The sequence below is a fragment of the Corvus hawaiiensis genome, chromosome 4 (genome assembly GCF_020740725.1).
Source record: "Corvus hawaiiensis isolate bCorHaw1 chromosome 4, bCorHaw1.pri.cur, whole genome shotgun sequence".
NCBI classification, from domain to species: Eukaryota; Metazoa; Chordata; class Aves; order Passeriformes; family Corvidae; genus Corvus; species Corvus hawaiiensis.
The window spans coordinates 32,648,129-32,670,213 of NC_063216.1; the positions used below are offsets into that span (position 1 = coordinate 32,648,129).

General features: G+C 40.7%; 2 protein-coding genes across 5 annotated transcripts in view; one reads left to right on the top strand and one right to left on the bottom strand.

Annotated features, from left to right (window-relative positions):
• Positions 1 to 1,157: 1,157 nt before the first annotated feature.
• Positions 1,158 to 10,181, bottom strand: ACTR6 (actin related protein 6). Its single transcript, XM_048300067.1, has 11 exons — positions 9,955 to 10,181; positions 9,223 to 9,340; positions 7,446 to 7,514; positions 6,004 to 6,127; positions 5,106 to 5,241; positions 4,956 to 5,012; positions 4,181 to 4,279; positions 3,927 to 4,005; positions 3,059 to 3,230; positions 2,361 to 2,499; positions 1,158 to 1,570 (listed from the first exon to the last, which is right to left on the bottom strand). Exons 1-11 carry the CDS (start codon positions 10,020 to 10,022, stop codon positions 1,441 to 1,443), a joined length of 1,191 nt encoding a protein of 396 aa, XP_048156024.1. The 5' UTR covers positions 10,023 to 10,181; the 3' UTR covers positions 1,158 to 1,440.
• A 5,450-nt stretch (positions 10,182 to 15,631) lies between these two features.
• The window catches only part of UHRF1BP1L (UHRF1 binding protein 1 like), a 51,935-nt gene continuing 45,481 nt past the window's right edge, over positions 15,632 to 22,085 (top strand). For 3 of the 4 annotated variants that reach the window (XR_007203024.1, XM_048300503.1, XM_048300502.1), the window contains exon 1: positions 15,633 to 15,850. Coding sequence is in view for 2 of the 4 variants with exons in the window: in XM_048300502.1 (XP_048156459.1) it covers positions 15,807 to 15,850 (44 nt within the window). In the remaining 2 variants the exon portion in view is untranslated. Of the gene's footprint in view, positions 15,851 to 22,085 lie in introns of all 4 variants that reach the window. The other variant, XM_048300505.1, reaches the window with a different exon arrangement.

The window sequence follows — 22,085 nt, forward strand, 5'->3', positions numbered from 1 at the left end:
CACTGCTTGGGCTGCCTTCAATTCAGGGTTTGGCACTTTTTTCCATCTGTCCCACAACTCCACGGCTTTCTATCTGAGCCAAGTCTATGTTCTGAGCCATGCTTGGGTTGATAATCAGTAGGGGGTTTTAATCTTTTCTATCCGAATTAATAATAATCTAATCTTAAACTGTAGGTTATGACTCCTGTGGGTATTGTAAAAGTGTACAAAGTGTGTCAAAAATGTTGGAAGCAGGTCAGTGGGTTTTGAATGAATTGAAGAAAGATTATCTCCCATTCTCTGAAGCACTGGCTACTCTTTGATGTTGCCCTTAAGGAAGGTAGCCAGGTAAGTGCACTGTGTATGAATACTTACTGGTTTTATGTTAGGGCGGACATGACAGGAAGTATGAGACACAACAGGATATTCCTCTGCAAATCTGAGACCACCAAGTATCACCAGACCTACTCCAAAGGCAATTTTCCTGCAGCCAGGTCAAGGTCAGTGTCAGCACCAGTGTGTCCATTATCCACCCTGTCCAAGTGCCCATCTCTGTCCCAGCTATCAAGCAAGCCAGCTGGGGCACCCCTAATGAGCCTGGCCCTCCCAGCCTTCTCTCTGTAGCCCAGGCTGTTGCTCTTCCCTCTCCTGCATGCCGTGCTGTACAGACTGATGGCAGAGTAACAGAGCTTTTGCTGCCAGAAATAACAAGTACTGGGGTATTTGTGTTTATCTAGGATGCGTGGATCATCACCCAGGACACAGCTGCAGGTTTTGTTCACCTTTGTGGCACCTTTTTTCAGAAAGGTGAGGGGAGTGGCAGGAAGCTTATTTGCTCAGCCGTTGTTTAAAACAAAAAACAAACAAAAAACCCCACAACCTACTAAACTAAAAACCCTTTAGAAAAACGGAATGTTCAAATTACTGTTTTCTCAAAGCCTAAGTGTATTGTCAATAGCAGTGGTCACATTTCAAGTATATTTCTCTCATAGCTACTCACTAAAATAAGCAAAAATAAAATTCATTTATTTCTTTTCAGGAGAGGCAACATCAAAGGCTCCGTTTGAGATGTGTTTAATGCCCTTTTAGTTGCATGCATAAGTTAAAATAATGTTAATTTTGAAAGAAAAAAAACAAAATCATTTATTCTCACTATGTATTAGCATCACACCAGTACAAGCATTTGATATTTTTATTGCCTCATGCACTGAGGTTTTCTGCAATAAAAATAAAATGAAGCTATCAGAAAAGATGAGAACATAATGAAATCACAATGAACATATTATTTCATAGTATTACACTTGTAAAACTTTATTTCTAAACTATTAAAATTATTTTTTCTCAACCCAATTCAATACAGGAAAGCTAAAACACAATCCTAGCTGATGGAAGAGAGGTTGTAGTACAAAGAATTCCATTCTAAGTAAATCAATGGAATAACAACATATTCAACTATGCTACCTATATATCAAATTTCTCTTCACAGATATTGTGTCCATGTTCTTCATAGTCTTCTCTAGTTACTATCATGTCTTCAAAATCATCATTTTCAGAAATGAGCTTCCCACCTTCCCAAGAATAAGTAATAGGGCTGGAAAATGAATAAAGTTATTGTTACTCATCTATAAAATCATGTAAAATAGAAGTATGCAGTGATGATTTCCAGGACTTTTATTTAGCCATACCTATTTAAAACTACATTTTTGATTGCTAAATCAAACCATTCCACTCCAGAGAAGTTTTGAGACAAAGATTGAAATTTTAGCAGGGCTAGTTGACTTGGTTTTTAAAAAAGGGCCTCTTTGAAGGCAGGTGTGAAGAGGGAACAACATGGGTATGTCTTTGTATTTACTTTGCACAGATCATAATTCTTTAATAGTATTTAAAAATACTCCTTAACAACTTTTTTAAAAGTAGATCTTTTTTTTGTGCATTCAAATTATACTTGTTTTGTCTCCACTCCTGCAAAATTGTTACCCCTTCCTAATCCCCGAAGTGGCACATTAATAATGACATGAAAGCATTCGGACGCTGCTGTCAATTCTTCTAAGTAAAAGACTAAGCTCTAATCTTACATACTTATATACCCACCTAATGACAATACAGTCTTATTTATCTGTTTACAATAAAAAGGCTGACCCTAAAAACACTTCCTCAACTTTATTAGCTTAAGTACAGAACAAGCAGGTGATTTCTAATTTATTTGGTTTGTCTGAAAATACACTGATTTAAAACATTCTTCGTGCACAATTTTTGTTCACTTAATATTTAAATTAATGCCTTTACTCAATCTATCTTTTTAATCAGCAGAAGGAACCCTACTTCACTGTTTGTTCCACTAGAAAGATAAACTCCCTTTTATTTAGGAGCTTAGAACTCACTTCTCAGGAAGAACAACGGAAACATCGTAGTCAGTAGGAGTTAGACATCGAACTTCAGAATAAACCCGATCTCTGAAGCCTGGAAAAAGGGTGTTTCCCCCAGTCAGAACTATGTTCTTGAAGAAATGAGGCTGCATTTCTGTAAAATAATTAAGTAAATAGGTAGTTAGAGACTGAACATGTATCTAAAGATTAAAGGTGGTGTTTTTTCCAATTTTGTTATGAATTAGAACAGAAGTAAGAAATATGCATACAAAAAATTTATGATCATCTAATAAGCGTATTAGTTAAATCACCCTGTGTTCTTCCTGATTTCAGAATTTGGTTTTGGTAACTGCTGTTTTCTTATATTATCTATTAAATTTCATGTTTGCCAACACTATTCCCCTTTCAAAAGGGATTTTAAGTGACACAGGGTTTTTAAGAATACATTAATAGCCTAAATGCTGCCATACTTACATGGTATCATAAAACCTATGAAAGTCTTCTTTGTAATAATAACAATAATCACCTCTACATAATCTATGAAACGAAAGCCTTAGTATTACTTCTGACAAACAGCAGTCAGAAAGATTTTATTCTTTGATGCTTAAATTACTGAATTTTGGTCAGTTTCACACCAAACTAAACCAACCCATCACAACATCCCTCCTTCTCCCACCCCAGCCTGTCCTTTTCAAAATACTTTCAGGATATACCTTCAGGTAAATTCTGAATAGAATAAACAATGGCTTCAGGAATTCCCATCTCTTGAATGCCAATATCCGAAGGATGGAAAAGTATTTCTGGAACTGCAAATCTTTCATTTGTTAGACGAAGTATTTGTTCACCAGTCTTGTATTTTCCACTTAACACCATCTCTTCCCTTGGCTAAATTAAAGACATAAATAGTACCCACTGCTTAAGAAAAGAAATCACATTCTAGAATATTCAGCTAATCTATTTCATGTCCTGCAGAGGTAGGCAGTGTATGCTACACTGTCATATTATCTATCAGCAAATCTTTTAAGAATAATGCATTCTCTGGTATTAAATCTGAAGTGACTTTGCTCTTACCAACTGTAGTTTTGTCCAAAGCAAAATAAAACTGGTATGCCTGAGAGTGGCCTTAAAATATAGGACTGCTTTCAAAACTATGTCTGGGTCAGTAAATGAGATAAAACTGCTAAATCGTCTTCATTGGTATTTCAGGCTCTTCTATAACATGACTTTGAACCTTCAACCTATTAGGTTATTTAAATCTAATTGAGAGAAACTTTAAAAAAACATCAAAGCAGAGAAAACATTTCATAACTTAAGGTTAAAAAACCCAAATACTGATATGGGTAAGTTGTAGGACAGAGCACAAACAGACAAAGTGACAATTGTTGAACAATAGAACATAAAATGCTATGCTGGGAAAACAGCATTTTGTTTTCATCCCAACTTACTAAGGAGAAACTTTACCAATTAATGCATAGCACAGAAAGATGTTACAATACAGCATTAGAAAAAAGGGAGTATTTCTAACCTCTCCAATAGACTTGTGCAGGGGACCAGTCCCAAAAACTTCAAACCTATCATTACCTTGCAAAATCCCTTTTTGATTGTGCTGAAGTCTGGCAAAACATAATCCACCATTACAGTATTTTCCTCTCCTTTCAATCTGAAAAAGAATGTGAAATTCAACAATAAAGAACAAGTTCTAAATTCCAGCTATTTATACTGACAAGACTTCTTTAACTGGGAAATTTTCTGATTAAGAGTATAGTTTTATTTGTTTGTACAAACAGATTATTCAGAAGTACCAACTTTTACATTTAGTACCATTGTATACATACTTGGCAATGTCCATGTCTTTGTAGAAGTCTTGAGAAACATAACACACATCTTCTTTCACTTGATTAATTACGTGTGTTTCATCCATAACATGTAGCTGCCTGTGAACAACAAAAACCAAAACCACAGAAGTTTGAGAATAATTGAGTGTTCTATTTCCTGTGCAGTTTTCAACTGGAATTGAGCAACCATTGTTTTCCAGCCACAGGAAGCTACTGTCTCAATACCTAAACTTGTATTCAATTTACAAAAGCACTCCTGGCCTACTGGAGCTTAGTATTTTCCTGTTTCAGAGTTCAGTGAATAGATTAACCTCCATTTGCCCATTGTCTTGCTAACAAACATAGCTGTACTCCTGCAATTAGCTCTCTTAGCAAGGACCTTTACCTAGAAAAAGTTCCAAGCTAAAGGATCCTAATGAAAGGTTGATCCTACTGCATTTTATTTGCAGTATTGATACAATCAGTCAGCAAAATGACTGATGATCTACTGAGACACCTCAGAAAATATGTTAAGAATTGTGTAATTGTGAACACACAGGTAACCTCAGCAACTTCAAAAGCACTGGCACTTTGAAAAATAACAGCCTAATTCCTGAAAGGGTTTAAATTCTTCTTAATTCATCTTGATCTTAAGGTCAAGATGGTAGCTATCAGATAATAACAGACAAAAAATTCCCTTCTCCTTTAAACAGCAATTAATCTAAAATTCACAGAACCAGTAAGAACACCCCACATTCATACCAAGTTTTAGAGTGAAAAAATTAGCATGCTTTACCTGTAAGAGATGATCTCCTTTAGATGGTTGGTTAAGAGTTTCCCTCCAACATTAATCCTACAGAAAAAGAGTAACATGAGGAATTCTGTCATTAACTTCAGGCACAGCAAACAGTTTTCTAGAAAACATATATTGTATATATCAGTATACCTGATGATTGCCTCTTTCTTCTTCTTACTTCTGCAATAAGGTACAATGTGGGTAAAAGAGTATCCGCTATCCACAATGATACAACACAGCTCAGATGGATTATCCCGGAAATACCTGTGTGCACTAAGAGCCCCAGCTGAAATACAAGAAATTTAATTCCATTTTTATATGAACATTTAGAATTTACAGTGATATGAAGGTGTACTTGCTTCATATTTTAAATGCCTTTGACAGACTTTCAAGACCTCAATACAAAATACTATGGCCAACGCCTGAATTCATTTTGACAGTGGATAAAACTGTTGTATATGGCCCCATTTGATCTTTTTCAGGAATTACAGTCCATGTTCAGTTTCCCCTAAAGTCCAAGCACACTGATCACGCTACAAACTTATCAAACTTATCTAAAGGAGTATCCTATGTCCAGTTATCGTTCAGAGGGGGGGTATTGTTGTTTACACATTCCCTGTCAGATACATTTCAGGATTGTAACACTGCATTTTATTTGCTAACACATAACAAAACTAAACAAAAAACCAATCCTACCCCCCAAAAAATGGAAAGCTATCAAAGCCTTCATGCAAATTTCTGGCAGATTTTTTAAAAATGCTGTCCCATTTCAAAATCCATCTGTTATTTCTGTCATCCTTACTGTTCTCAAATTTCCTGTAACTATATACCATGACACTCTTTAGAAAGTAGTACAAGAGTACAGATGGAATTTATAAAAGAAGTAATTTTTAAAATGTTTAATCTGCCTTTACTGAAGAGCGAGGAAGCAATTGAAGTAATTTTTTTACTATGTATATATATGTGTGCATGTGTGCTTGTTTATTCATTTATTTAAAGGGTTATGCTTCAAAATACAAAAATGAAAACTAGAAGGAGATATACTCACCATTTACTCTAAGAACTGCTTGAAATTGATATTCTTCAAATAGAATTTCATTCATAGACTCTTGTATTGAACTGAAGTTAAAATAAGGTTCGGTAATAATAATATTGGTATCTACAAAATCCACCTATGAAAAACACATTATGATTGTCATTGCATAAAACTTAGAAATTAATAATCCCTTACCACCTTTAGCAGCAGTGGAAGATCATGTAAATCTGAAGACATGATTACTACTTGCCATATCTGTTTGTAGAAGCTAAACTTAGAATGTTTTAGCTTTTTTAAAGGCTTCATAAGCAGTGATACAAGTTTATCTAATTAATGGGTAAAATACATAATAGAAGGGAACACTTTCATGCATATCCTGATTCTGTTCCCATCCTTACAGATTGCAATCCAGCATTTTAAAGAGACACCACAAAGGAACACTACAATTCTAATGTAAAATACTTTACACTAATCCTGTCAAATACAGAAAGTCTCCTTGACAGCTCAGCACTTGCACCACGAAATTACTCGTCTAATAACCAAAGTCCTGTACAGTGAAGAACCTGTAATAAAGTTCCCAGTGACCTCCACCGAGGCCAGCAAAAGATCCTGGACTTTCCATGTTTATCAGTATCTGAAACACTCCTTTAGAGAGGACTTCATAGGGTTACTTCAATCATAGCTGGATATGGCCCTAAAAATATTACCAGCCCTATCTCTCTGTAGTCTTCATTAATGAATTAAAAAAAAACCTCCTCAAATCCATGCCTACATTGAATACAGTTTCAAAACTACAATGAAATTTATGTATCAAAACCCAGCTCTATATTTTTGTGTACAGAGACTAAGCTAATTTGAGGCATTACTTTCATTCTCAGTATGTAGGTCCTAGAAAAAACCCAAGAATTTCCAGAGAACATAACATTTTTAAAAGAAAAAAATAAAGGAAAGTCTTAATACACTTCCGGTGCTAAATCCAGCTTGTGTGATAGGAACAATAAAGTATCAGATATTTATATTTTATACCTTGGGTAGGAAATATATATATGGGTAGGAAATGGCTAGCCAAAGATGATTACTAAATGTGTATGTATTTTGGCCTACTGACCCAGCTCATCCCTCCCTTTTACATTAACTATTTCTTGATCTCTTAACTACATTGTATCTGTCTGTGATTATTTTTTATTAACTTGAATTCTTAATCATATTGATACAAATTTCTTATGGGAGCTGCACTCAGTAACAGTACATACATACAAGACTAAAAAATTTAAATGTTTTTTAAATTCTACACCAGAACTCAAAAACGCTTTCAAAAACACAAATTCCTATGATTTCTAATTGAAGGCATTTTCAAAGAGAACAGTAAGATCACCCGTCCTACTTAATATTTGTTAATTCCATTAGTCAGTATTTAATCTACACAAAATATGTAAATAAGAAAAGGCTCTTACTTGATACATTTCTTTTCCAAAGAGATAATCCCAAACCTGTCTCTGAACATCCCAGTTCACCAAGTAACCCTGTAGGAATTTAGAAACATATTTACACTGTTTAGAAAAAATAAAATCATACTTTAAAAAAAAGTCGAACAACAAATAATTGAGACCAATAATATAAAAATTTGAGAGTTAAAATGTCTAAATTTACATTTTTACGCTAAGGAGTAAACGTTACATAGGATTAAGGTATGTCACAAATACTCTCCATTGATATGTTGATTACTGCACTACAAAACCAATTTATATTGTGTTTTCTGTATACATTATTCTTTTTGTCAGAAACTTGTCAGTGTTCCTCAGTGCCAGGGAAGGTTATGGAGCAGATTACTTGGAGTGCCATCACCCAGCATGTAGAGGACAAACAAGTGATAAGGTCCAGTCAGCATGTGTTTATTATAGCTTGACTAACTTGTTCTCCTTGTATGACAAGGTGACCCACTGAGTGAGGAGGGAATGGATGTGAATGTTGTCTACCTGGACTTTTTAGTAAAGTCAGTCAAGTCCCTGACACCATTTCCCACAGCATTCTCCTGGAGAAGCTGGCTGCCCATGCCTTGGATGGGTGAACTCTTTGCTGGGTAAAAGACTGGCTCAGTGTCCAGGTCAGAGAGTGGTGGTGAATGGTGCTACATCCAGTTGGCATCCCCTCACCAGTGGTGTTCCCCAGGGCTCAGTATTGGGGTCCCTGTTATCAACAGTCTGGACAAGGGGATTGGGTGTACCATCAGTAAGTTCACAGAAAGCACAAAGTTGGGTAGGACTGTTGATCTGCTGGAGGGTAGGAAAGCTCCATAAAGATTGCTGGACAGGCTGGTTTGATGGACTGAGGACAATCTTATGATGTTCAGCAAGGCCAAGTGCTGGGTCCTGCACTTGGGTCACAACAACACCATGCAGCACTATGGGCTTGGGGCAGAGTGGCTGGGAAGTTGCCCAGTGGAAAAGGACCTGACGTTCCTGGTTGACAGCAGCTGAACATGAGCCAGGTGTGCTCAGATGGCCAAGAAGGCCAATGCTATCCTGGCCTGTATCAGCAATAGTGTGGCCAGCAGAACCAGGGTAGTGATTGCCCTCCTGTACTTGGCACTGGTGAGGCCACCCCTCGAATCCTACTTTCAGTTTTGGGACCCTCACAACAAGACATTGAGGGACTGAAATAAGTCCAGAGAAGGGCAACAGTTGGTGAAAGGTTCAGAGAACAAATCCTGTGAGGATCATCTGAGGGAGACTGTCTAGCCTGGAGAAAAGGAGGCTCAAGGTAGACCTTATCACTCTCTACAGTGAGCTGAAAGGAGGTTGCAGTGAGGTGGTGGTCAGTCTCTTCTTCCAGGTAACAAGTGACAGGACCAGAGGAAATGGCCTCAAGTTGCACGGGGGAGTTTTAGATTGGAAACATTTTCTCACCAACAGGGCTGTCAAGCACTTGGCACAGGCTGCCCAGGGAACTGGCAGAGTCACCACCCCTGCAGGTATTTAGAAGATATGCAGATGTGACACTTAAGGACATGGCTAAGTGATGGACTGGACAGTGCAGGGTTAACTGTTGGACTTGATGATCATAAAAGTCTTTTTCAACCTAAACGATTCTATGACTGTTAAACTTCACACTGCTGACTGATTCTTTTATGACACTACATACAACCCTGCAGTTGGGACATGTGGTATGAAAACTATTCCTTAGAACAATTTACATTTGGCTGTAATGTTAAACTGAGGATATCTTACTTACTTTCTGAAAGGGAAGAATATAAAAAAGGCCAGAGGGATCCTTAATTTCATCCAGTTGATTTGCTGTAAAGGTTTTCAGGCGTGCAGTCTTTGATCTGAACTGACAGTTGGGAATAACGCTGGGAAAGATTGGGAAGTCTCCTATTAAACATGGTGTGAGGCACATTCGCTTTCTTCACTCCACTTTCACAAACAAGTGTACTTTCAATGATATTTTTTGCTGCTGTATTTTGGCTTTAGTCCATTAACTGGAACTAGTTAGGAGGGAAAGCTTTAATTTCTGACAACTCCAGTGCAGAGGAGACACCTTTCGGAAAACCAACCACCACCCCCACCTCCGCCATACACTTCGCTGAGCTGCAACCACCACCACCCCCTGCCACCACCCCCTGCCACCACATTAAGAAGAGCGCCAGGGGTTCTCCGCCCACCCCGGCCGGTGGGGCACGGTGTGACACGGTGTGACATAGTGCAACACAGTGGGGCACGGTGTGACACAGTGCAACACGGCGGGACAGCGCGACACACTGGGGCACGGAGGCGCGCGCCGCAGGGGCGGGGCCCGCAGCCGCCGCAGGGGCGGGGCGGGGCCAGGCCGCGCCTCTCGGCGGCGAGCGCAGGCGCGCTGTGCCGGTGGGCGGCCGAGGGGCGCGGGGCCGGCGGGGAGCGGCAGCGGCGGAGAAGCCGCGAGGGGACGCCGAACGCCCGCCCTCGCCCTGTCCCGTCCTCTCACCTGACGTTCGCGTGGCTGTAGCCGATCTTGGCGTTGTAGGCGCCGTTATCCAGCACCAGCGTCGCCATGTTCCCCACGGCGCCACGGCCGCCGCCGTCCCAGTATTGATCCGCCACCGCCGTGGATCTCTACGGTGACCATAGAGCGGAGGAGCAGCGCGCGCGGGGCCCGGCGGGACGCGGGAGTGCCGGCAGCGCTCCGCCTCTGCCGCGGGGCGCGCGCCCTGCCGGTGACGCTGGCGGAGCTGTGGGAGCCATTGGCCGGGCGTGACCCGGCAGCGCTCGTCACACGGGTGGGCGGGGAGGGGACACGGCGTCATCGCGGACAGCGCCCGGGCCGGCCGCACGCCTCGCCCGCGCGGGCAGATGCTTCCCTGGCCGCCGTCAGCCCCGCGGAGGCGGCACCGACCGCTGGGGACGGGACGGGGCGGGGCTGTTAGGGCGAGAGTGCGGTGTGGCGGTGGTTTAGTTACAGAGCGCCCTGCTTCGGGTGTCCCTGCCGGCTCGGGATGCTGCCGTGCGGGAACCCCGCGCCTCGGGAGAAAGGTGATGAGTGGCCGTCACACTGAGAAGTGCGCAGCAACGCGGGCCTGGGCTGTGTAAGAATGGGACAAAATGAAAAGGGAGACAACTCTAAATTCCATCATCATTATTTTACTGTTACCGAATCACAGAAGCAATTAGGTTGGAAAAGACCTGAGATCACCCAGTTCAACCTATGACTGAACACGATATAAACTAGACGGTGGGTCTAGGTTCCATGTCCCGCCTTTCCTTAAATACCTTCAGGGATGGTGACTCCACCACCTCCCTGGGCAGCCCATTCCAATGTCTAATCACCCTTTCTGTGAAACAAAAAAAAAAAGTTCTGCCTGATACCCAGCCTAAACCTCCACTGGCGCAGTTTAAGAGTAAGTCCTCTCATCCTGTCCCTGGTTGTCTGGGAGATGAGATCAATACCCAACTGGCTACAACCTTCCTTCATGTAGAAAGTTGTTCTAAGCATGCTGTAATTAACACTTTTATTATAAACAGTATGGAAAGCAGTACTACTGGAATTCTTTGTCCCTGACCAGCTTTTGTTTTACTGAAGTCTGTGTAATATAGCACACACCTTTATAGAATCACAGAACCATAGAACAGGACCAGGTGGAAGGGCCCTTGAAAGATCATCTGGTCCAACCTTTCGTGGTAAAGGGAACCGTGATGAGATAATCTAACACCCTGTCCAACATCATCTTGAAAACATCCAGCAATGGGAACTCCCTGAGGAGAGGTTTTTCCAGTGATTGGTTGTTCTCACTGTGCAAAAGTTCCCTATATCAAGATGAAAGCTCTCCTGGTACAAATTAAATTTGTTGCCCTTTGTCTTCCTGTGAAGAACCAGCCTCCATCTTTGTAGTCACTCTTTAAGTACTGCAATACTGCAATGAGGTCCCCCGTGAGCTTCTCTAGGCAGAAAAAACTCCATCCTTCAGTCTTTCTTCACAGCGTGTGTTCTTGAGACCTTTGATCATCCTTATGACCTTAATTTGGATGCTCTCCAGTTGTCCACAGATTTTTGAATTGCTGGGAGCAGAAGTAGACACAATACTCAGGTGTGGCCTGAGAAGCACCAAGCAGAGTGGGATGATCAAGTTTCTGTCCCTGCCAGCAATGCCCCTGTGGGTGCAACCCAGGATCTGCTTTGCCTTCCTTGCTGCAGTGGTGCATTGCCAAGTCCTGTTCAGCCTGATGTCCATCCAGACCCCCAGGTCCTTTTCCACAAGGCTGTTTCCCTGGCACACAGGTCTGAGCCTGCACTGGGCTCTGTGGGTACATCGTCTCATGTGCAGCACCTTGCACTTGTCTTGATGATGAATTTTGCTCTATTTATATGTTTTTACTTAAAATCACTAGTTCCTTTGTTGTAAAATAGAAAGTAAAATAGAAAGAGCGTTACAGTTTTGTATTTGTGTGTAATTGACTTTCCTTAACTTAAAAATGTTACTCTGTATGATGACTCTCTGCCCTAAGAAGTATCAAATGTCTTTCCATGAGCTGGGATGTTCATTGGAACACATGGCAATCTGCTTTTAGACAAATCCTCTTTATGTGCTTGTAAAGGAAGTGTAGCTTAAGGACAGCATCCTTAATCCTGACTCTAGCAGATATGTTATTTGATTCTTGAGAAGAGGTCAGAGGAATTATCAAGAGCTTGTTTTTCAAGTTCAGGAGCTCTTGGGTGCTTTTAAGGAACACTGTAGGTTGTTCTCCTTTTTTGCCTACTGACAGGTATAGCCATAGTAAATTTTGGGTTTGTAATTAAAATCCAAAAGACACAAACAGAATAGTAACAAATTATTTAGGTATTCAGTGTTAAAGAGAAATAAAATAAAATAATAAAATATTACTCTTAAAATTGCAAGACTTTTATTTTATCCTTTTATTAATATAAAGTTCTTAGAATAATTGTTTAGATTCAAAAAAACCTAATATCACTAACTTTTTCCTTGTGAAAATAAAAGTGAAAGACCAGAATTTAGTAAATTACTTTTTCCCTTCTAAATACTAGCTCCAGGTTTATGAAGCTACATCTGTTATCATTCAATGACTTGTGTTGGATTTGGAGTTACTTTCACTTTTTTCATATTTTTTTTAAAGATGTAGGACAAGTGAGAGGCTTTTAAGACTTCACTTAGATTTATGTGTAGTGGTTGATACACATAAATATTTAAAATCTCTTTGAACTGAAGTTGGTATATTTACTGTCACTGCTACCTGAGGGCAATTTATACATATTTATTGAGGTTGTTTACACATTCACCCATATATTGCAATGGCACTTCTGATAATACTTTCTGTTGTTGTTGTTAGAGTACATAACACAGACAAAGTCAGCCACACAGCAAGGACACATACATAGGGCTTTCAAAAGTCCATGTGGTAGCAAATCTTGTACATTGCCCCTTACAATAGTGAGAATTGGTATTTTGTGATGCTCTTTGAATAATGGTCTGTAAGACTATGTAAACCTTGCACATCTGCATTTGAAGACAGACCATTTTTTGCATTTTTTGCATTATCCATAAGAAGCCATGCCAAATTTCTCATTCTGCAAGTATGATACAAAGCACCCACTGAAACTTAGCTTGAATTTAGTTTGTTTTACTACATCTCTTACTACTTTATCTAATATGAAAAACAAATAATTTTTTTTATTAATTCTGTGACCTTCATGTTTCTGAAGTTGCTTGAGCCCCAGTTGGTTTTGGTTTCCTCTCAACTCCCTTCCAGTTTTACAGTTAAGAAATCCCCATGACCACCTCAAACTCCCTCTGCACACCCTATACAAAGCACAGGTGCTTTTTGGCTCCACTCTGTGGGAACGAGCAGCCTCAGAATGACCAAATTGTGCCAAGTACAGAATTTCCAGGTTGTTTCGAGCATCCAAAGAAAAATATCCTTCAGGAAGAAGTTATTGCACCCTTTGACACAGGGGGTTGTTATCCTGGTTTTCACATCAATGAACTGTACTCCACATACCTTTATCTAGGTGATGGTGAAGAACAGGTTGGTGGGTGAGATGACTGCCTGATGGAAAACTCTACAGCCATGGCTTCTTCTTGGGTGTTCTGTTGAATTCACAAACTCTGTTGTGTTCACAAATAGGCCCTTAAAATACCTATGGCAAATATAAGGCAAATTTTTTCTTGGGATCACTTTAGTATCCTGGATATGCTCACAAGTGGGGTTCTTTTTTGGTGACATGAGTGCCAGCTGCTCCGTGAGAGAGAGAATCTGGGAGCTGGGAGGGATACTGTGGCCAGCAGGGTAGGGCCTTGCTAGCCAAGGCCTGTCCCACCACCCGCCAGCCAGGGAGCAAGGCAGACAGGCATGGGAGTGAAGCCCAGAGCCCAGGTTATCAGGCAAACATGGTAATAAAGCAGGTCCAATGTCAAGCACGTAAAACAATCCTCAAGTCAGGATCAGAATCAGGACTGGTTGGATTAGCAAGAGCCAGACATAGTCTAGGGATCACCATGCAGGTCCATGGTGACTGGGAAGGTCTGAAATCAACATGAGAAGTTGGTGCCCTTCTAACCCTTCTGGGTGGAGAGGGTGTGGCGTGTGGTGTGTGTTGATCTGTGCATTTTCCTCCGTTCCTTCACACAGTGTGTTCCAGGAGATGGGAGTACCACATGAGATCACGATTCAGATCAATCTGGACAGAAAGATTTCTGTTTTTCAGTTCTGACATCAGTGAAGAGCCTCAGGACTTCCCTTGTTCTTCCAGAGCCATGCTTGCAGGACACTTGAAAGAGAACACATGGCATGGGTCCTGCTTTCCTTGACCCTTGTATTTTCTCTCTGGATGAGAAGCTGACCCATCATGATGATGAGCATTGTTTCTCCATGATACTGGTAGACTTTTACCCAGTTGAGAAAACTGAACTTAAAACAGGCATAAAAGTGTTAGCTTCATACACAGCCCATTCCTACTTTATAAATCTCCTTAAGAATATAATGAGCCAGTATTACACAACTTACTGATTTTTAAATGTCTGGGAAAATCAATTGAAAATGTTAACCTCCTGACCTATTTTTTTCTATTACTGCTTTATATTTCTCATTTAAAAGTCCTTAGGGTTTTGGTTCATTGCTTGCAAATTATTAATGTTACGTATATGAGAAGCAGAGAAAATAGTATCTGATGTCTTTCCTCTGCAGCTCTACACTATTACAGAGCACCATCCTGCATATGGAAGTCATATCTGAAAAACATTTAAATTAAATTAAATTAAATTAAATTGATAATTTTTTCTTTTTTTTTCTTTTTCTTTTTCCTGTTAATATTTTTAGGGTACTTGGTTACCCACCACTGAAATTCTTCAAGATGCCTTTTCTGAATGAGGAACTGCCAGAGGAAAAGGGCTACTCGATCAACAAAACTAATACAAGACATTAATTTCTTAACTGACTTGGAGATTTTGCTACAGCATGAGAGGCTGTTCTCTCAAAATTAAAATAACTCATAGGCCTTATACTTGCCACAGATACACAGTGAAACATAAGCATCTGAGGGACAACCTGATTTTATAAATCTCTGGGTTTGAGCAATTCGGGTATGGGAATTATATAAATATATATGTGTGTGTGCACAGATGTGAATTTATTGCCATAGCACTGTAAGTTTCTGTCAGTGAGCTCATCTTATCTAGCCTTGTTACTTTAGTGTGGTGCTGTAGAAGCTGCAGCTATCCTGTCTTAGCTCGGCCAAAGTCAGGCCCAAGCAAAGCAAAGATGTGATGGTTTTGGGACATGCTCCACAGGCGGGAGGAGCGATGGAGCCACAGGCGGGGATGCAGAGAGACGCTTCCAGAGTTTTGGAGATGGGAAGGCTGAAGAGGGATGAAAGAAACAGCTGGCGGAGGAGAGCGGGCGGGCGGGCGGGCAGTGGGCATGAGACGGGCAGAGGCTTTGGGCGCTGAATGGGGACGAAGACGCTGATCAGGCGGGCAGGGGCTCTGCGAGCAAGCGAAGGGCGTAGGCGCCGCTGCCCCTACGTGTGCCCGTGCCGTGCCCCTGTCCCTGTGCCCTGTCCCCTACTCCCTGCCGCTTCCCCTTCCCCGCTCCGCCCGCCCGGGGCCGCCGCTCTCCGCGCGGGGCGGGGGCCCCCGGCCCGTCCCGCCCCGTCTCGGCCCCGTCACCAGGCGATGCTGCGGCCAAGATGGCGCCGGGCGTCGAGTGAGCGCAAGTGGGGTAGCGGCTCCGCGCCCGGCGCTTTCGCACCTCGGGCAGGGGCGGGCGCAGGGATGAGGTGCGTTCCTGGTCCCGGCTGGTCGTCGTGAGGGGCGCGGGCAGGCAGACACCATGGCGGGGATTATCAAGAAGCAGATCCTGAAGCATCTCTCCAGGTCAGTGGGGTGCGGTGCACCGGGCAGGCTGAGGGGGTGCGGGGCGGGGGCGACGGCGGGTCCCTGTCCCGGAGAGTGACCCCCGGGCTGGGCGCTGGGCGCTGGGCGGGGGAACCGGGTCCATTCTGCCCGCGGAAGGGGGAGCTGAAGCCGCCTCCTCGTAGTGATTTAGAGGCAGGGGGGGTGGCCGGGTGGTCGTGTGGGTCTGTCCGGCGGCCACAGCCGCTTAGCTGGCCCCTGGCCCTCGGCTCCCTCGGTCGGTGCCGGCGGCACAGGAGAGGAGGGGGCTCGGTCTGCCTGGCGCAGGTGGGAGTCACCGAGTGAGTCACCGCCGGGCTCCGGCCGCCTCCCCGCCGGGCAGACGGTGCCCGCCCCCGCTGTCCGAGGTGTGCGGGGGGCAGAGAAGCGGGGGAGACCGACCCTCGTGATTCCCAGGCGGCGGGGGCGAACAGCAGCCGCCCCGGTGCGTTGGCTGGCCGCGGCTGGGGCAGCTCGGCCTGTGTCCTTGCAGATCAGCTCGCGAATTCCGAGCTCTTGAGACACAGGTGAGGCCGGGCAACAAAAAGGTGCGCGCAGAGGGATGAAAATAAGTTCGTGGTTTTCTGGGTGACTGAAATCATGTCTGAGGTGCCTCGCGGCCTAAAACAAAACAAACAAGCCTACTGTAAATTTCTTAGCTGTCAATGTCGTGTGCTTGAAAGATGGAGAAATCGCAGAAAGTGCACAATCTGATTCATACAGTTTTAAAAAGCCACATCACGTTTCTCCCATTTTCTAAAGAGAGGGAAAAACATGTTAGGTACTTGATCTGTCATAATACCACAGCGTTGCTAATTCTTCAGAGCTTACTTTTATATCTTAAAAAATATAACCTGAAATACTTCAATTTTTTAGTTATTTGTTACCAAAATGTTCTATTCCACTTTTGTGTGGTATTTCTGGAAAGTGTTTATGGAGAAAAACAAAATGAAGTGACAGATTGTCATTTGACTAATCTGTTGATGATGCACATGGAAAACATAATTCTCATTCCAAATCATTTGATATCTATCTGCTAAATGTGATGTATGAAGCAGTAGTAGAAAAATTTTTCTTCTCCACCCTGCTCATGAGTTTTGTAGCAGGGAATGCTGATAAAGAAATCTTTTCTTTGCATGAAAATGACAGAGCACCGTGTGAATGGAAATGCAACGAGAAGATGTCATCAGGCTTGAGTCAGTTTTCTAATCAGCAGTGTGCTTGGCATAGCTGGATTTAGCAGCTTGTTTCCTGTAGTGGTGTATCGCAAGCTGTATGGAAAGAGAGGTGAACTCTAATGTCTGTGCTACAGGTTATATGTGTCTGGAACTAGGCATGAGTAAGATGAGTTGTTTTTTGTCTAGTTTTTCAAATGAACAGCTGAGATTAGAACAAAGTACTTTGTCATGTTGGTAAATTTATGATTGCTCTCTTGTGTGTTGTGATCCTGGTTACTCAACAAGGCTCTGTCAAATGATTATGACACATTTTATTACTTCTGGAAAGCTTATGGGATATATCCAGTGATCTGAGGCTTGTAAGTTGAACTTCATGCTCGTAATCCATACTATTCAAAGAGTGTATTTGCTACCTAAAATATAGACAGTATTATTAAGCCCCTTGTTATGGGTATTCTTCATGACATGTTCAGATAATATCTTTACTTCCTGCAGAACAGGTGTTTCAGTGCTTGCAGAAGTTGGTTACTCAGGAAAGCAGAATTCAAGCGACATGAGCTGCTTAAATTTCAGGACCTTGATACTTCAACAAAAATTAAACCAGCATTATTTCAGGATTTTCTCTAATAAGTTTTGTAAGAATATGATTAAGGAGCCAAATGCATAAGGAATTTCCTGTAATAGAGAGAGTGCCAAAGGACATTTTCACTTTTTACTCTTACTACATTAGTTCCTGTCCTGCAGTTTTCGTAGTTTCTTGAAACTGCCGCCTGTTTGTCATCTTCAGCAAAGTAGGTATTAGTGGCAGGATTAAAATTTATTGGAAGAAATCCATAAATAATAAAGCAATGGTGGAACGAATTACCCTCTTACCTCGACTTATTTTAATTTCTGATTATTTTATTTCCCTTTATGTTTGAACAAAGATATGAACTTGTACCTTAAATTACAGAGACCTACTTCGATTTTTTACCACAAACCATGGAACAGTTGAGGTTGGAAGGGATCTTTAGCCATCATCTTGTCCAGCTCCCCCAATCATCATTGATTTGTCAATGTTTGCCATGATTGCTGCAATAGTTGTTAATCATGTGTTAGCAGTTTTCAGCTCTTTTTACTATCAAGGTACCTTACTTGCAAATATAAAAGCGTTGTGTCATTCAGCAGTGCAGTTTCCATTTAGCAATTCACAGTGCTTTTATTAGCTGAACTGATAATGGGCACTGGTGTGAAGGAGCCTCGTCATTCTACATTTGTTAAACAGCGAAAATTTTACATAGGTATGAGTCTTTAACGTCTGAGCACAGGAAGATGATCCAAACTGCATTTTGAAACAGTTTTGATACCTAAATTACTTTTTACCTTTGTAAAGGGTTTTTCTTATTGCTGTTTTACAGTTTAAGAGCAGTGAAAGTAATAAAGCTTGTTTTATTCAACTTGTAACAAGTCTGTATGTGTCAGGATGTGGTGTCAGGATGTGGTGATGAGTTTTTTGCTTTTTCAATATTTTAAAATTTTTAAAAATGTCCTTTATCTTCAACATGCATTGTTCTTTCCCAAGGCTGTGGTAGAAAATGAGAAGCAGGGAAGGGCTAGGAAATATATGTGTTTTTGTTGTACTTCAGATCATGTGGTGCTTGGTGTAGGATACTAACCTAAATCTATCAACTAAACTGAAGAGATGAGTTTGCCATTTGGAGGTTTTAATTTTTGTCAGCTCCATATGTGTTAGGTGTAGTTTTGCTGAATACAAATGATGATGTCTTTATTTCATAATAAATGTGCCCTAAAATGAAACAAGTTTCTGGATAATGGCATCATCCTTTACAGAGGTGGGAAAGACAAACCATCCCTGGGAGAAGTCTTCTCTGTAGTGTTGGGAACACTTACTGTGAAGGTCTTCGCCAGTGAACTGAAACTTGTGTTGAATCTTCATTTGTGCTGTTACATATTTTCAGTGGGTGAGAGATTTCTTGTTGAACAGCACCTTTTATTATGAGATTTTTTGTTCAGTGCTCTGCTATGATGATTGCAGATATCCTTCAGCATTCCTTCTTTTTTCTCAGACTTTGTGGACAAGTGTATGAAACAATGGTGTTAAAGATTTCCAATTGGAATCTAGATTTCCCTGTGCAAGTTCACTGTGGTGTTACTGTAATACTGTCTCTGGTTGTAAGGGGATCATCTCCATGGCAGGGGTTGCATCTTGGGTTGTTTGGGTGGGAGGTACAGAGATCAGGTATTACTAACACAGACTTGTATAAGGTTGTTTTCAGGTGTTTTTTAGTTGTGGCTTTTAGTATCATTGAAATTCCCTTTCTAGTTAATGAGCAGTCTGAGTCTTCTGTATATCTGCATGATCCATGCCCTTCTATGAAAACCAGTTTTGTTTATCAAGGAATGTATAAGAAGCATGAAGGCAAGCTTGTAAACTTTGACTCTCTGTTAAGTGGCCACACTGAATATGATAGTCTTCACCTCAATTGATATTAACTCTTAAGTTTATCAATGATAAGACATAGTTCAACTTAAAAAGTTATAGTTTGTATCTTACTCATTATTTTCCACAAAGAAAACAGGAAGAGGTTTTAGTGTTTGATATGGCAGAATTTTTTTTCAGTTGTGTCATTAGTTAATGTTCTGCATGAACTTAGACCTTGGCTTTTGCTCATCTGAATCAATAGATGTGAACATACTAAGATTTCAATAGAAGAAAATTGCAGTGAGTTTTGTGACAATTGTTTTCAACTCATAGCTGGGAAATCATTCTAAAGCTCATATGAAGAATGGTTGTACAAAGAATAGCATACTAATTGTATGGATATCAGGAATGGGTTGGTCCTGATATAAACAATGATACCCTACATCATCTGGTACAGCTTCACTGATACGTCTCCTACCAAAATATTTGCCCTGTATATTGACCTGCTTTTATGCCAGTCAGACATGCCTGACTGGTCAGGAATGTTACCTTCTCAAAACATCTGAGGTGATTCCTTTTAGAATAAAGCCGTGTAACACCTTTGTTTGGCTAGAATGGGCTGTTTCCTTCCTGTAAGTAAATGACCAAAATTGTTTGGATGAACGTTGAAAATTCTGTTGGTAGCAAAATAAGTAGGTTTTTGCTTATTTTCAGTTTTGTGTATTCCACTTCTGTGTCACTTTAGTTTTGTGAAAGTTAACCAGTTCCTTTAGCCAGCCAAAGAGCACAAAGTGTGTACTTTTCTGCTTCTCTCTTCACTTGTACTAATTTTGCAGAGTGTATTCTACATGACTGACTTTATTGGCTTGTGTATTATGTGAGAAAATTGCAGAACACAATGTAGACATAACAATCTCTGTTGTTCTGAATGAGTCTGTATTGAATCTGAATACTTGCAGAAAGTGTCAGCAGTAAGTCTGTCTTAAATGCTGCTCCTAATGAAAGAATAAGCCTAAAAAAACCCACAGGTAGTAGAGCAGAACTGCTTGAGACAGCAGAAAAGAAGGAGAAAGAGCAATTTAAAGTTTGACTATAATCCTGTATTTCTTAAATTCCCTTATGTTTGAAAATCAATACTTTTAGTATTTAAGTGGAGACTTCATGCCAACAATTTCTTCTGTGTGAATGTGTTGGTGATGTGATGAGCATAAAGGAATCAATAAATGCTTTTTTGAAGAGAATTTAAAAACTTTCACTTTCTTCTGTTTTTGTTAGTAGCTTCATGCATCATAGTGCATTTTAAGATTCTGTAACAAAACATCTTCCAAAATCCAAACTGAAATTGCTGTGGTGCTTTATGAAATTATACAGATATCTTGGAGATAAAGAAGCAATAATGTATTTTCTGGTAAAATTCTTAATCATTACATTTATTAAGATTTGATATTAAATCTTGTGCTGCATCTCAGAAAGATCTCTTAAGCTTTCAGTAGCATTTGGGTTAATGAAATAAACTCACAGAATCTGACTTCTCCTTTTCAGTTTGTTTTATGTTATTTTTGCAAATGTATTATAAATTTAAATGCTAATTCTACAGACATTGCATTTGTACAATTAAAGTTCTGCTGAAGCTTTGTTGAAGTCAGACAACTCTTGTGCATACATAATAAAAACGAATACATTTGCACAATCAAGAGGAATTAATCAGCAGCATTTTAGTTGTATGTCATCATTTTCTTTAAAGAATTCTCAGAATAGTTTTACTAGTAAGTTTCACAATGAAAATTATATTGAAGATCACTGTGTTCAAGTATCTGACACGCTAGTATGAAGTATACCCTGGGAAAAAAGGATATTTAAATAAAACCTGTGAGGAATAAAATTGTTTCTTAAGATCAAGTGATTATGGAGTATGTAAGAATCAAAACCAACCCACAGTTACATTTTTTAAAAATTTGTTATTTCTCTTGCCAAAGCCTTAGTGTTTTGAGTTTTTTTTTTAATATCAAAGCAGAATAAAAGTCTCTACTAAATAATTCGAAGAATGAGAGGTGCTTTTTAAAGTGTCTTGTTTTATTTTTTTCTTTTTTCTACAAGCACATTGGATGAAGGAGATCAGGTAATTTCTGATGAGACATTAATGGAATTATAAAGGCTTACATGAAGTGGTTTATTTCACAGGTTTTTTGCAAATCATGAGAATAATTTCTAACAAGTATCTTACTACTCAGTGTTATCTTGGGTTTGGCCACTTGCACAACAACCCAGGTTTCTCAATCCAGTAACTCCTGTACTTTCTGGAGCTGGTGCTAACCATGGTTCAGATATCTTCATTGTCTGCTTTTTTGATGAGAAAAAACAGGAGAGGAAAGAGCTCCAGCTAGGCTGTGCCTTTTAATTCTTTCAGCCTCCCCCAGATGGATGTGTGAGCCTTGCTGGAAGAAGAATGTCCCCAGCACAGATTTTGTGGCAGCTCTGCCATGCATCTTTACCACGTAGTTTGAGAATACCAGAGCTTTCTTTTTCCTCAGAGACACTTGCTGCTTCTGACTCCCAAGGAAGCAACACTTGGATCCAGCTACCCAGGAATCTGAGAGTTACATGGTTGCCTACATCT

Excerpts from the sequence above, each read along its gene's own strand:
- ACTR6 (XM_048300067.1), bottom strand. The coding sequence starts at position 10,022 with ATGGCGACGCTGGTGCTGGATAACGGCGCCTACAACGCCAAGATCGGC. Across the intron at positions 6,128-7,445 it reads TTGGAAAAGAAATGTATCAA|GTGGATTTTGTAGATACCAA; the intron begins GTAAGAGCCTTT and ends TGTTTTTCATAG. Across the intron at positions 1,571-2,360 it reads TCCGTTGTTCTTCCTGAGAA|CCCTATTACTTATTCTTGGG; the intron begins GTGAGTTCTAAG and ends TTCATTTTCCAG.